The 12,879-nt window shown below is 44.5% G+C and overlaps 1 protein-coding gene across 1 annotated transcript; it reads left to right on the top strand.

The window, feature by feature from the left end:
* The first annotated feature begins 9,573 nt into the window (after nt 1-9,573).
* On the top strand, nt 9,574-12,583 carry kcnj21 (potassium inwardly rectifying channel subfamily J member 21). Its single transcript, XM_067237484.1, has 4 exons — nt 9,574-9,666; nt 9,873-10,743; nt 12,066-12,389; nt 12,447-12,583. The coding sequence occupies exons 1-4, from the start codon at nt 9,574-9,576 to the stop codon at nt 12,581-12,583; spliced, it is 1,425 nt and encodes a 474-aa protein (XP_067093585.1).
* Nucleotides 12,584-12,879: the final 296 nt, after the last annotated feature.

The raw sequence follows: 12,879 nt of genomic DNA, 5'->3' as shown, positions 1-12,879 counted from the left end.
ACACACACACACTACCCACAGCAGATGAGCTAGCTGGTGGTACAAAGCCATTTCCTATCCATCTCTGCAGTCTACTAAAATATGAGCTGATGTATTGCAATCTGTTTGGTCTAGGTAATTGGAGTGAGCCAGGTAATTGTGACTCCTGGGCGTGTGGACCCCGTCTCTCTCCAAGCCACCCTCCCTCATTCCCCCTAACACTCGCTGATGGGAGATAAGGCGGATGTTTGTGTTGCTGATTTTTCTGTGCCACTGCCGACCAAAAGCAGACTGTTTATACCCTAGTACACACGTACACACACAGTCAAGTGGAGGGGATTTTTTCCCCTCAAATTTCATTTCACACAGGATCCTCTCTCTGGATACTGTAGCATTCCCCGCTTGACACTTTACCAACCAGCAGGGAACATAGGAACATCATACAGCCTCTTCTAATTTTGATCAGATAAGATTGTTTTTACACAGTTGAAGTATTGCTGTTGAACTCTGTCCCTAACATCCCTTATCCACTGCTGACAGTTCCCATATCAGGCAGGGAGCAGCTGTTTGAAGTCATTGTGGATATTTCTGAAAGGGCTGAGAGGAGCTGAGCTTGGCTATGTTTGTGTGCGTAACATGTAGATGTCCAAATATACAGTATGTGTAGACTCTGGTATACCCAAATCTCTGAAATGAAATAGTGATTACAAACAAATATGAAATATATGATTTGTGAATTATAGCAATTTCAAAGCAAGTGTGTGAATATGTGTTCAGGTATGTGCATTTACGTGAGTCAAACATGCATGTCATGGGCTCTAGGGCATACTGTGTGGAGGTTTATTCAGAATGCGTGTGTGTTGTCAGAGTGTTTCTAAGCGCTTGCGGGTGTCACTGGAGGAAAGGAGTGAGATGGGGAGAAGAGGGGGCTGATTTCTTTGCCCCTATTGACAAATCATGAATAGTGTGTGGCAGTGTTGTGCAGTAAACATACATGTGTGTTGGGCTGTAATCAGCTCTCTGCGTGTGACAGTATTCTTCTTAGCATAACTCCCTCCTTTGTTGTCACTCAGTGATTGCGGGTTGAAACGCCATGAAGTTATGAATATAAATGGCAGTTTCTTGTTTTTATATAATGACCTCATCTCCATCACTTCAGTTATTCTGGCTCAATGTACCTGTCTTTTTTTCCATCTGAGCTCCGAAAGGAGTGGGTCAGCGATTGCATTGGGGGCAATCAGGAGAAGGGTGGGGATTGGAGAGGTATAGAACGGAATTACGGTGAGAAATGGAGGACGAGGAGTCACTTTCAATGGGGAGGATTTACGATGCAAAGATATACAGTGTATAAAAACCAATCTGCAAAATCAGTTGACTGTTTCTTGTACTTGTTTTCAGATAACATGTTATTGTCACTGTACTCATGGCCAGGCAGTTATATTACTCACTAGTTTATTTATGCTGACATGACGAAGGTACCTTCATTTATCCACTTGTTGAGTGCTGCCAACTCATTAAAGCCCCATGACCTCTCCGACTTTACATCTACTGAGATCCCTGTGGTTATTCTCTGTGTTTCTTTGTTTTCAGAAGATGAGCATGACATTTTGGGAATGGAGAGCAAACAGATGCCGAGTTATGTTTAGGTTTGAATGAAGGACAGAGAGCGAGAGGACACAAGGTGGGGGAGGTGACAAACTGCAAGAGGAAGAGTGCAGTAACTGAGTGGAATATAACAGCCCTCTACTGTTCCACCGTCATTCTGAAACCACTGATGCTGAAACACAACAAACAGACTGAATAGGGAGGCATACCTGGCCTTGGGAGAGAGAGAGAAATGGAGGGAACCAGGCTTGAGGTGCTTGTTGTATTCCTATCATGTCGAATTAGAAGCGGGAAGGTAAAGGGGATGAGAGAGAAAATGTTAAGGTTGTATGGGTTGTCATGGAAGCAGCACTGTCTGTGGTTTGCATCTCAGCAGATTGTCTCTGGTAGGTTGGTCGTCTGTCAGTTGTATTTATTTCATGGCTTTTTGTCATACTTCATTTATCTCGGTTTAAATGTCCTTTTCTCTCGCTCACACTCTCTCCTCCCTCTCCTCCTCCTCTAATCTCTCCTGTGCATTGCCCCATCCTGCCCTTCCTCTCCTATTTTCATCTCTCTCTTCATTTCTCTATTTATTCCTCTGTCCTCCTCTCCTTTCCCTACGGTTGGTCTGTCTGGATATCCTTTCAATGCTGCAATTCCTCTGTACTTTAATATGTGCGTACACAACCACCCCCTCATCCCTCTACCCCCCCCTTCCCACACACACACACACACACACACACATACATACATACGCTGACAAACTGTATTCCTGTTCATTAACCCGGACTGAAGAAAAGGTTTCTAATGATCTCATGAATACCTTTCACACAACCTTTAAATATATCAACCACTTAGATTGGAAGTACAGGGGAGGAGGGATAGGTGGAAAAAGGTCATGAAGGATGGGTAAAAAGAAAAATGACAAGAAGGAGGAGGGGTAGGAGGGGTGTGTGGAGACATGAAGAATTCTGTCCACGGGGACAGTGGAAGACTAGAGGAAAATTTTCTTTTTGCAGAGACTCATAGCTATATGATGTCAAAGACTGTGTGTGTGTGTGTGTGTGTGTGTGTGTGTGTGTGTGTGTGTGTGTGTGTGTGTGTGTGTGTGTGTGTGTGTGTGTGTGTGTGTGCGTGTGTGTGAATCTCAGGTCATCATCCAATAAAATGTGTTCTTCATTAAGACGCTAAAATTAAATTAATCCCTCACTTTCTCTGTCACCTCCTTACCAGCTTCTCATCTTACTTCACTTTCCTCACAATGTTACCCTCTATTAGTCTTCTCTTGTACCCGCTTTCCTCCTCGTATATCTTCTACTCGTCTTTTTAGCTTATCAGTCACCAATTTTTCCTGAGGGCTCAGTGTGTTATAGACTAATTGACCACATTTACACATTCTCCACTCACATGCCGAGCGGTGGTTATTATCTGAAGCACAGTGACATAGAACAATACCTCAGTAATATCTGCCTCTCTGGCTCAGTGGAGAAAGGTAGTTGGAGTAATGGTTCTTATGTATTTACGTATTGTTGACGTCAAATGAAAAGCCTCTCAAAGGACTGTTGTGCGTGTGTGTTTTAGTATTTCTAACTCGTCTCTTTAATGATGAGTATTGAAACACTGAAAAGTGAAAGACTGAAACCTGAACACAGATGTTGGGAAAGGAGCAATAACCTTAATGTTCTGTTGCTGGGAAAAAGAGACATTGTCAGAGCTCTTAGAGGAAGGCCTGTACTGTGTAAATGTGAACAAGTCGCAGCCCAGTGAAAGTCCTGCTGTGGGAGTCTCTGTTAAGGGACACTATTTGTGGTAAAATCGCTATTTACTATTTAATCAGATGCTCCCCTTTAGGGGGTAAAAACGCTGATGGTTGAGAAGGAGGAGAGAGTTTGTTTGTGTACCTGTCTGAGAGTCACTAGAGCAGAGAGAGCTAGGGAGGGGAATAAAAAAAAGAAAACAACCTTGGTCAGTCAGTGGAAAAGAGGGACTCCGTTTCGATGGTTTGTCTAAGGAATATCTTGAAGTGTCCTTTAATATCGGGTTGTCAGATAGCTGAGCGGTGAGGGAGTCGGGCTAGTAATCTGAAGGTTGCCAGTTCGATTCCTGGTCATGCCAAATGACGTTGTGTCCTTGGGCAAGGCGCTTCACCCTACTTGCCTTGGGGGAATGTCCCTGTACTTACTCTAAGTCGCTCTGGAAAAGAGCGTCTGCTAAATGACTAAATGTTTTCATACACTTATTACTGTGAGACTGTTTTCTTCTGCCCGTGAGGGAATGTTCCTCAGGGTACAGACATCCTCCTCTTTTTTGTCACCTGATTCCCTTGATGCTCATTAACTCCCAGTCAAATCATCCCATGTCTCTGTTTGTCTGTTTGGCACCCTCCTCCCCTCGCCCCCCAACCCCTTTTCATTATCTGTATTAATACCATCACACCTTCTCTCTCTACCTCATCCCTCCTTTCTGTTTATACCATGCTGCCCTCTATATGAATACCTCCATCCCTCACTATGCACGCCCCTCTTTTGTATCCATTCCTTCAGTTAGGTTTAGAAGCTACAGAGGAACCCCCAGTACACATACAGTACATACACACACACACACTCATACACACACACAGCTAGTCTCCCTGGGGAATAGAGAGATGAGAGTAGATATAAAGTAGAGATAGGGGAGTCAGGTGGCTGAGCGGTTAGGGAATCGGGCTAGTAATCCGAAGGTTGCCAGTTCGATTCCCGGTCATGCCAACTGACGTTGTGTCCTTGGGCAAGGCACTTCACCCTACTTGCCTCGGGGGAATGTCCCTGTACTTACTGTAAGTCGCTCTGGATAAGAGCGTCTGCTAAATGACTAAATGACTAAATGACTAAACGTAAATGTAAATGTAAATGACCACATAGACATTCCCTAGGAGGATTATGGTCTCTTACCTTCGAGACAACCCCCCTCCCCCCCGCCACCCTACCACCCCACCACCACTACCTACCTGAGGTGGTGTATAGACCCAGCCTTAATCAGTGGAGTCCTTCAATGTAATCTCATCCCTCAAGGCTTACTGGAGTTCAGTATCTTTAACAGCAAATGCGAGCATTTTGCTGCATAGTTTCACCCAACATCTTCACATCTCTGATTGTCTTTTGTTATTCTTCACTAATTGGAGTGAATTTTAATTATTTAGATTTCCAAAGATTTATTCCTCCATCTAAAGAAAATAATATGCTTAAAGAATAGGGGTCATCAATCATCCAACGGATATAAATTGACTGAAAGACCCGGGCAAAACAATTATCACGCGCAGTTTGAACCAGGATAATTACTCTAAGAGAAGATCTGGAGAAGTAAATCGAAAGGGTGTCAGAGGGTGGGGCTGAGATGCTGCTGGGTACAATAACTTGAGATATTGGCACGAGTGACTTTTCTGTGAATTAGAAAGATGTTTGTCCATGGGCAGCATCATTGTCCTGCATGGAGCACATCAGGGAAAATATCTGCATTATTTAGGAACCTGAAATGAAGAACACGATTAGGCCTAGCCTATGAGAAAGAAGAACATTTGGTAGAAGTAGTAGCCTACATGGGGTGGGGAGGGGGAGGGGATATACGCGCTGGCAGCACATGAATACCGGTACCCGCCCAGACTATGAACCAGACGCTCCTCTCATCTCTCTATCGCGCACTGGCATGTGAGATCTCAGCTGCTGGACTCTGTGACAAAGTAGGCTTGGCATGGTGGTCGATCCGGCCGCCTCGGCTGAGATGGTGAGCGTTTGTGGGACTCTCCAGACCAGTTCATAAACAGGTAGGTAACCAACAATATTTCGATGAAACAATAAACGGACCAAGTCATCTACCGACAACAAATCGCGGTGTCAATTAAACAAGTCGTAGCCTACTTTTCTAATATATTTTATATGACTGATTGATCATTACTGTGTGAACTAATTTATGCGTTTCCTTTTCCACGTTTTATGCAGGGACAAGCGGACACTGGCGCGCAGGGAGGTATTGGACAGGTGCTTGTCATTCCTCACTTCCCAATTTAAGCACCTATACAGGCGGTGAGAAACGTATTAATTTATATTATTAAGAGAATACTACATGAACACCTATCATGTAACATTAAGATGTAAAAATTGAATCAATCAATCACCTGAATTTAGATGCCAATAGATTTAACTTTGACAGAGGCTAAAGGGGATTATGTTGACCTTTTTATGTTAACCTTGCTGGTTCATTTCTGTTTTTAAACAATCTTTCTGTATGATAATAATATTTTAGTATAGGCCTACTGATGTTTATGCTATGTAGTAGCCGACAGACGATAGGCTAATGCTTTTATAGATCCACTGCTGCCTCGTACTTCATCATCAAAAGTATTTTGTTTAACATGGCTAGGCTACGGCAGAGGCTGGTGTACAGGATACATTATTCATCATGAGAAATCGTTGGTGTATTTTTGTAGTCTTTTTTTCCACCCCTTTCACCCCATTTCCACTTACTCTCACAAGACTCACTCTCAGACACAAATAAACACACTCAGCTCCTCTGGTTAGAAGCTTTTCATTTGCATCCATTAATGAAGCACGTTGCGGTGTACTTCATGCAACCACAAAAAAGTAGTCGCGTTAAAATATTAATAAATGTCTTGATTATTATTTCCAGTTCATGCCAGAAGATTTGATGCAAGAACATGACGGCGCTCCCCGCACGTGCATACATGATCACTAGGCTACTTCACTATTCATTCCAATCTGGTGATTACATCCTCTTAAATCTTTCATAATTACATCAACTAGAGCAGAGAGGTCGCAGAAGCACTCTTTGTCATCTGCAAACGCCAGTGCAAAATACATCTCTTTTTTTTACCGACACTGCCGCGGGCGTGTGTGTTCAAGACGTCTTATCCATGTCAATGATCCTTAACATGAGATTTCATCCGTATCTCTTGACTCATAGCAGCGACTGTTTATTTCGTTCAACTTCAAAAGGACATGACTATGACATTTTGAAAGGAAAAGAGCATCTGGCAATGAAGCAAAAACACAGTGTAAACTGCAAAGAATTGGAAAGTGGACGTCATGAGATGGTTTGACGCCAAGTCATCATCATGAAATCATGAAAGTCATGAAAATCTAAATGATGTCCTCCGATTTAGGTTTCACACATTCATGTCAGAGCCGCTGCACTTGAATTTGTTGGGGGTGATTGAGTGCTCTTATGATTAGGCATGTAGAAAGTTGTAAAGTACATGGGCACAACAAAGCATAATATTTCTCATGGAACCCTAGAAGAATAACTAGGCCCAGCCCACGATCTCCATCTGTGTGTTAACTGGAACGTGAAGATTAAAATTTAATAAACTCAAAAGCCATTAATGATGTTATGAGTCACTGCTATATTTGAAGACTCCAAGGTATACATTGACATGGAACATTGCTTACGGAGTTCCCTGAAAGCGTGAAAACAAAAAAACATACAGTGTATTAGCAGCCTTTACTTTGCTGGGTCCGTCTGCAAATCTGTCTGTCAGTTTGTCTGTCTTTCTGTCCCTGTCTGTGCAGGACTTTCCGTCCCCTCAGACCTGTGTTATATAGGCCTTATGGAAGTAGAAAAAGAGGGGGAGATGGGGGACTACAAAGGAAGTATATCTGAAGAGGGACTGGGGAGTGGGGAGAGGTTTAAAAAGCAATTGAGTAGGACAGATCATACTACGAATTGGTTAAATTGTGTAGCTCACTGGGGAGATCAGCCAGGAAGTTAGGGTTGCAGTGACCGGGGTGCAGTGGCAGGGGGTGTGAGGAGATACAGTGTGGCTAAGTCACTTCGGCACTGCAGTCGAGATGGATGGTTTTCAATTAGTTTTGTACCTCTGGCGCATGTCTTTTGTCGTTTATCGTTGTAGTAAAGAGTGAAGAGTAGTCTCAGGGGAGCTTTATTCTTCAACTGCAGTCACACATACATCACTGACATCAGGTAGATCACAATACAGAGAATAATGAAAAGTGCAGTCCAGTCCAGAAGCCCAGCTCTATCCACACAGATCTAATGCAGTAACACCAGACAACCAGAGGGCTGAAAAAGCCAGGGTTATTTGGGGGGAAACTGTGTCCTTTCTTTACGTGTTTGTGTTTGTGTCTGAGTGTGTATCTCTGCAGACAGTAAGCTGACAGACAACAAACAGAGAGGCTAAATAAAGTCCAGGGTGTTATAGTACACGGAAGCCTTGTCTTTAACATTTTCAAAACATATTTCATTCAACTAAATCAAGATTATTCTGCAGGTCTCCTGGATATTTTAGAAAAAGAGATAAATGGAAGGTGTCCTTTCCTCACTTCTGGTCTATCCTGTATCCCTTCTACCCTCCTCCTGTCCTCACCTCCTGTAAATGATCTGGTACTTGAAATTTAGATAGAATAAATAAAGAATTAAGATGCCATCATCACCCAGAGCCAAAACAAGTACACGATTCCCGATGACAAAGGACAGAATGAATGACATACAGTGAGAGCATTAAAAAGAGGAAATGATTCATGCACTAACAAAGGAAGAGAGAAAGTTTGTCTGCTCGAGCTTCTTTTCCTCAGTCTGGCAGCTGGTTGGCCTGCTGATATGTCTGCGACCTGCTTCTTTAGAGTCTGCTTCTGTTTTTAAACCGCTGACAGTCCCTGTCACCAACATAACCTCCACCCACTGTGTGTGTTTGTGTGAGTGTAAGAGAAAGATGGATAATATAGAAGCTTAATGAACCTCATCAGGCCAAGTCATTAGTGAACTGTTTCAGAGTGTGGATGATGCTGGTAATGTTGAATGATTGGCCCATTATAATTAGCAGTTATCAGATTTGTGAAGTTGAGCAGAAAGATGACAAACCTTCAATCTTCACTGTATCCCCCAACAGTTCACTAATACCCACCTTGCTCTTATATATATATATATATATATAAAGAACTGGAGGTGTGGGTGTGTGTATTCCAACCGTGTGCATGTCTGTGTGCTCGTAAGTGCATGTATTGTATGTGTGCAAGTGGCCTGGGACAGTGCTGGGCATTTAATGATGGTCACTGGGGTGTATCGAACAGTTCCGCCGTAGAACGTCTGCTAAAGGTCACACTGAGAGTGAATCACTTGACTTTGAGCTCATTACGAAAGTCCAGAAACGCCACACTGTCATGGTGTGCACACATCAGCGTTAGTTAGGCTTTACCTGTAGACATCCCACAGAGTAACATTTACATTTAGTCATTTAGCAGACGCTCTTATCCAGAGCGACTTACAGTAAGTACAGGGACATTCTCCCTGAGGCAAGTAGGGTGAAGTGCCTTGCCTAAAGACACGTCATTTAGCACGGCCAGGAATCAAACCAGCAACCTTCTGATTAATAGCCCGACTCCCTAACCGCTCAGCCATCTGACCCTAGTAACACACTGACATGCGTGGGTGTGTATGTGTGTCTGTGCCTTGATCTGCTTTCCTAACCACTGCGGTTTGAGGGTTTCTTCGCAGTGCCATGAAACCATGGTTCACTGTGACTCTGGGAGGTCTGAAATGAACCTAGAACACGACTCCTGAATCGTAATCCTGTATTTAAACATCCTACAACACACATACACCCACAAACACAAACATTTATTAGAAATAAAAAAAGAAAGAAACACATAATAGATCCAGATAACTGTGTCAGACAGTGGTTTATGTTGCAGCTACTGCGGCTGATAAAATGCAGTTGGTTTCACACTGTTTATCTGATTGTCCATCTCCATATGAAACTAACTATCACAAGTGTTATCTCTTTCATCTGGCAAATCGTGCAACTCTAGTGGATTCTGCACGGGGGGTTAAACTGATTGAATGGAGCTTGTTCTGTGGATTAATCAGACATAACAAGGAGGACTAAATGTGGGATTGTTTTTCTGTGTCCTCTCTTCTAGCCAGAGTCTGAGTGTGTGTGTGAGTGTGAGGTTGGGATTGTGTTTGGGATCGAAAACGGTGGAGGTGAGCTTTTTGGCCATGAAGTGCTTCAAGAGTCGGCTGGGGCAGGATGTGGAGAAACAAGGTGCCAAGCTGTCTAAACCTCGTTGGGACAGCATCCCTAAAAACAAGGTAATCAGAATCAGAATTCGGTTTATTCGCCATGTATGTTATACAAACACGGAATTTACTGTGGCAGGGAGGTGCAAAACACTAAACAATGGTGTGTAGGATATTTAAGTTTAGGATATACGATGTTATTGTGAATTACATTATCTTTAATAAATTACCCAACCTCACCCCATCATTCTTTTTACCCCACCTCTCCTCACCCACAGGTCCCCACAGACCAGACCATGGTGGTAGGGGGCAGGGACAAGGACCCATACAGCCAATCAGCAGGTCCACTGAGGAAGCGTCGCCAGCGATATGTGGAGAAGGACGGCAAGTGCAATGTTCACCACGGCAACGTGCGAGAGACATACCGTTATCTAACAGACATCTTCACCACGCTGGTAGACCTGAAGTGGCGCCTCAACCTACTGGTCTTCACCCTGGTCTACACATCCACCTGGCTTTTTTTCGGTCTCCTGTGGTGGCTCATTGCCTATGCCCGTGGAGACCTTGACCATACCCAGGACAGCACCTGGACACCGTGCGTCAACAACCTCAACGGTTTTGTCTCTGCCTTCCTCTTTTCCATCGAGACGGAGACTACCATTGGCTATGGCTACCGTGTCATCACAGACACTTGCCCAGAGGGCATAATGTTGTTGTTGGTCCAGGCTATCCTAGGCTCCATTGTCAATGCTTTCATGGTAGGCTGTATGTTCGTCAAGATCTCCCAGCCCAAAAGGAGGGCAGAGACCCTCATGTTCTCTCACAAGGCGGTGGTGTCTCTACGCGATGGCCGACTGTGCGTCATGTTTCGGGTTGGTGATCTGAGAAACTCTCACATTGTGGAGGCCTCTATCAGAGCTAAGCTGATCCGCTCCAGGCAGACCAAGGAGGGTGAGTTTATCCCCTTGAACCAGACAGACATCAACGTGGGCTTTGACACCGGAGATGACCGTCTGTTCTTGGTGTCTCCGCTTATCATCTGCCATGAGGTCAACGAGAACAGCCCCTTCTGGGACCTCTCCCAGGAGCAGCTGGCCACAGAGGAATTCGAGATTGTCGTCATCCTGGAAGGCATGGTGGAGGCTACAGGTACAGGGAAATAAAGCGAGGGTCGAAAAGGAAGAGAGGTTAAGTTTGAAATTGGGAAGGCCGTGGAGTTTCTGCCAGTGGAGTCTTGACAAAATGGTTAAGTATGGAAAGCGATGTTAGCATCTGTGAGCAGATGACAAGTTTGACACAAACTCCTGACAAAATGACTGAGGATGGAAGTGAGTGTGAGTCTCTGGAGATTTGCTTTCTGAGGCAGGGGGAACAATAGACAGGGGTACCAACAGATACCCCAGGGGGCCTGCCTGTCACTAATTAACGGTAGTCTGAGATGTTCCCGTCGTGCTCTGTCATTATACTCCACTAATTAGCTACTGTTGTCCTGTATGCTAGGGAGCTGTTGTGGTGAGCAAAGGGGAAGGGGTCCATCAATAGAAGGGCCCATGGTAAATTAACAAGTCTGCTTGGAATGGCGATATGTTTCCTCCTGCTGGTCCTGTATATAGATATTTAGGTGGAGAAGACGGTTAAAGGCATGGGGCTACATCATAGATGTATTCCCTGAGTCATAAACCTATAGTCCTAAATCCGCTTTCCCTCTCCAGCAGTATGTTTTGTGGAGTGTGCATGTGGCATGTGTGTTATGTATATGTGATTTTTTTGGGTGGCTTTAAGTGTTTTTAATGGTTATATGCAGCTCTATAGACGTTATCATTACTGACCTCATGTCCCACGGGATAATGCTAATTAATTTCTGAAGCGCCTGCTGCTTATTGCTGCTGACACGACTGTCGAAAAAGGTGTCTCCCACTCCAATACACTTTAAATATAATTATGTGCATATGTGAGTATGATTGTGTGTCTTTTTTGTGTAGTTGCTTGTTTGTTTCCTTAGTGTTATTGGTAATATGGATGGTAATGGATGTGGTTGTTCAAGGTTCACTAGAGCAGAGGATGAAGTTATTTATAGAGAGTGTTTGTGTGTCCCTGTGGTGTGTCGGGAGGTGCTGGGTAGGTGAATGTGTGGGTATGTGTATAAGGGTGGATGTGTGTGTGTGTGTCTGTACGTATGTTTATGTGTGAATGGGGAGACTGATGTGAGCACTGTGCACATTGGATTTACAGATTAAATGCTTATCCCTGACTCTCTTGTCAACCTACACTTCCCCAGATCTTAGACCGTATAGAATCAAAATTAAAGAGTGAGAGATCACTGGAAGGCGTGGAGACAAAGCCTAATGAACCGTAATAAGAGCTACTAATAGCACACTTCTTGCTTTAATTTCTCCTCCATACTTCCCTGTCCTCCCCTCGCCCCCTTTTCTCTCTTGTCTTTCCACCCCCCCCCCCCCCCCCTCCTTTAGGGATGACATGCCAGGCCCGGAGCTCCTACCTGAGTTCGGAGGTGCTGTGGGGCGAACGCTTCACACCTGTGCTATCCCTGGAAGAGGGCTTCTACGAGGTTGACTACGACACCTTCCATCACACTTACCCCACCCCAACTCCCGCCTGCTCGGCCCGAAAGCTGGCTGAACTGGCCCAAAAGGGCGAAGCCTTCCCTCCGCCCCCGCTTTCCCCTCCGCCTCCTCTCTCCCCACCTGCTCCCCACTCTCCACCGCCGCCCCAGACTCCGCCCCCTAAGCGGCCATGCATGGAGGAGAAGACAGATAAAGGGGATGAGGGGGAAGGCAGGGTGGAGGGAGACAGTAGGGGAGAGGGCGTCATAAGAGGAAGATAGGGGAAAGGCAGGGTGGAGGGAGACAGTAGGGGAGAGGGCGCCGTAAGAGGAAGAGAGGGGGAAACGAGGAATGAAGGGGAACTGGATGGAGAAAATATCAGTAATGGAGAAGTGAGCATGATGGACTGCGGTCATCATTTATAACATTTCATATAATGGTGCCAAAAACAGTTAGTTTAGTGGTATCTCATCTGTGATATCACACCTGTGGTAGTGACACTGTGAAAGGTGGTGAGGTGCACATAGACGCAGCAGGCCACTGGCTACTTCCCTAGCACTTATACATAAGGAACTATGACGATCATTGCCAAAGGTCACAAAGACTTATCTTTTAAACAACATAGTATTGTGCCAACATTTAGAAATGAAATCGATTGGATGCTTGTGTGTCTATGAGATTTGTATTTAAATAAAAATTTATAGGTAATTGATGCTGTTAA

Source organism: Osmerus mordax, chromosome 6 (genome assembly GCF_038355195.1).
Source record: "Osmerus mordax isolate fOsmMor3 chromosome 6, fOsmMor3.pri, whole genome shotgun sequence".
In the NCBI taxonomy this organism is placed as follows: Eukaryota; Metazoa; Chordata; class Actinopteri; order Osmeriformes; family Osmeridae; genus Osmerus; species Osmerus mordax.
The sequence above is the reverse complement of the archived record's forward strand: the minus strand, read 5'-3'. Positions and strand labels throughout refer to the sequence as shown.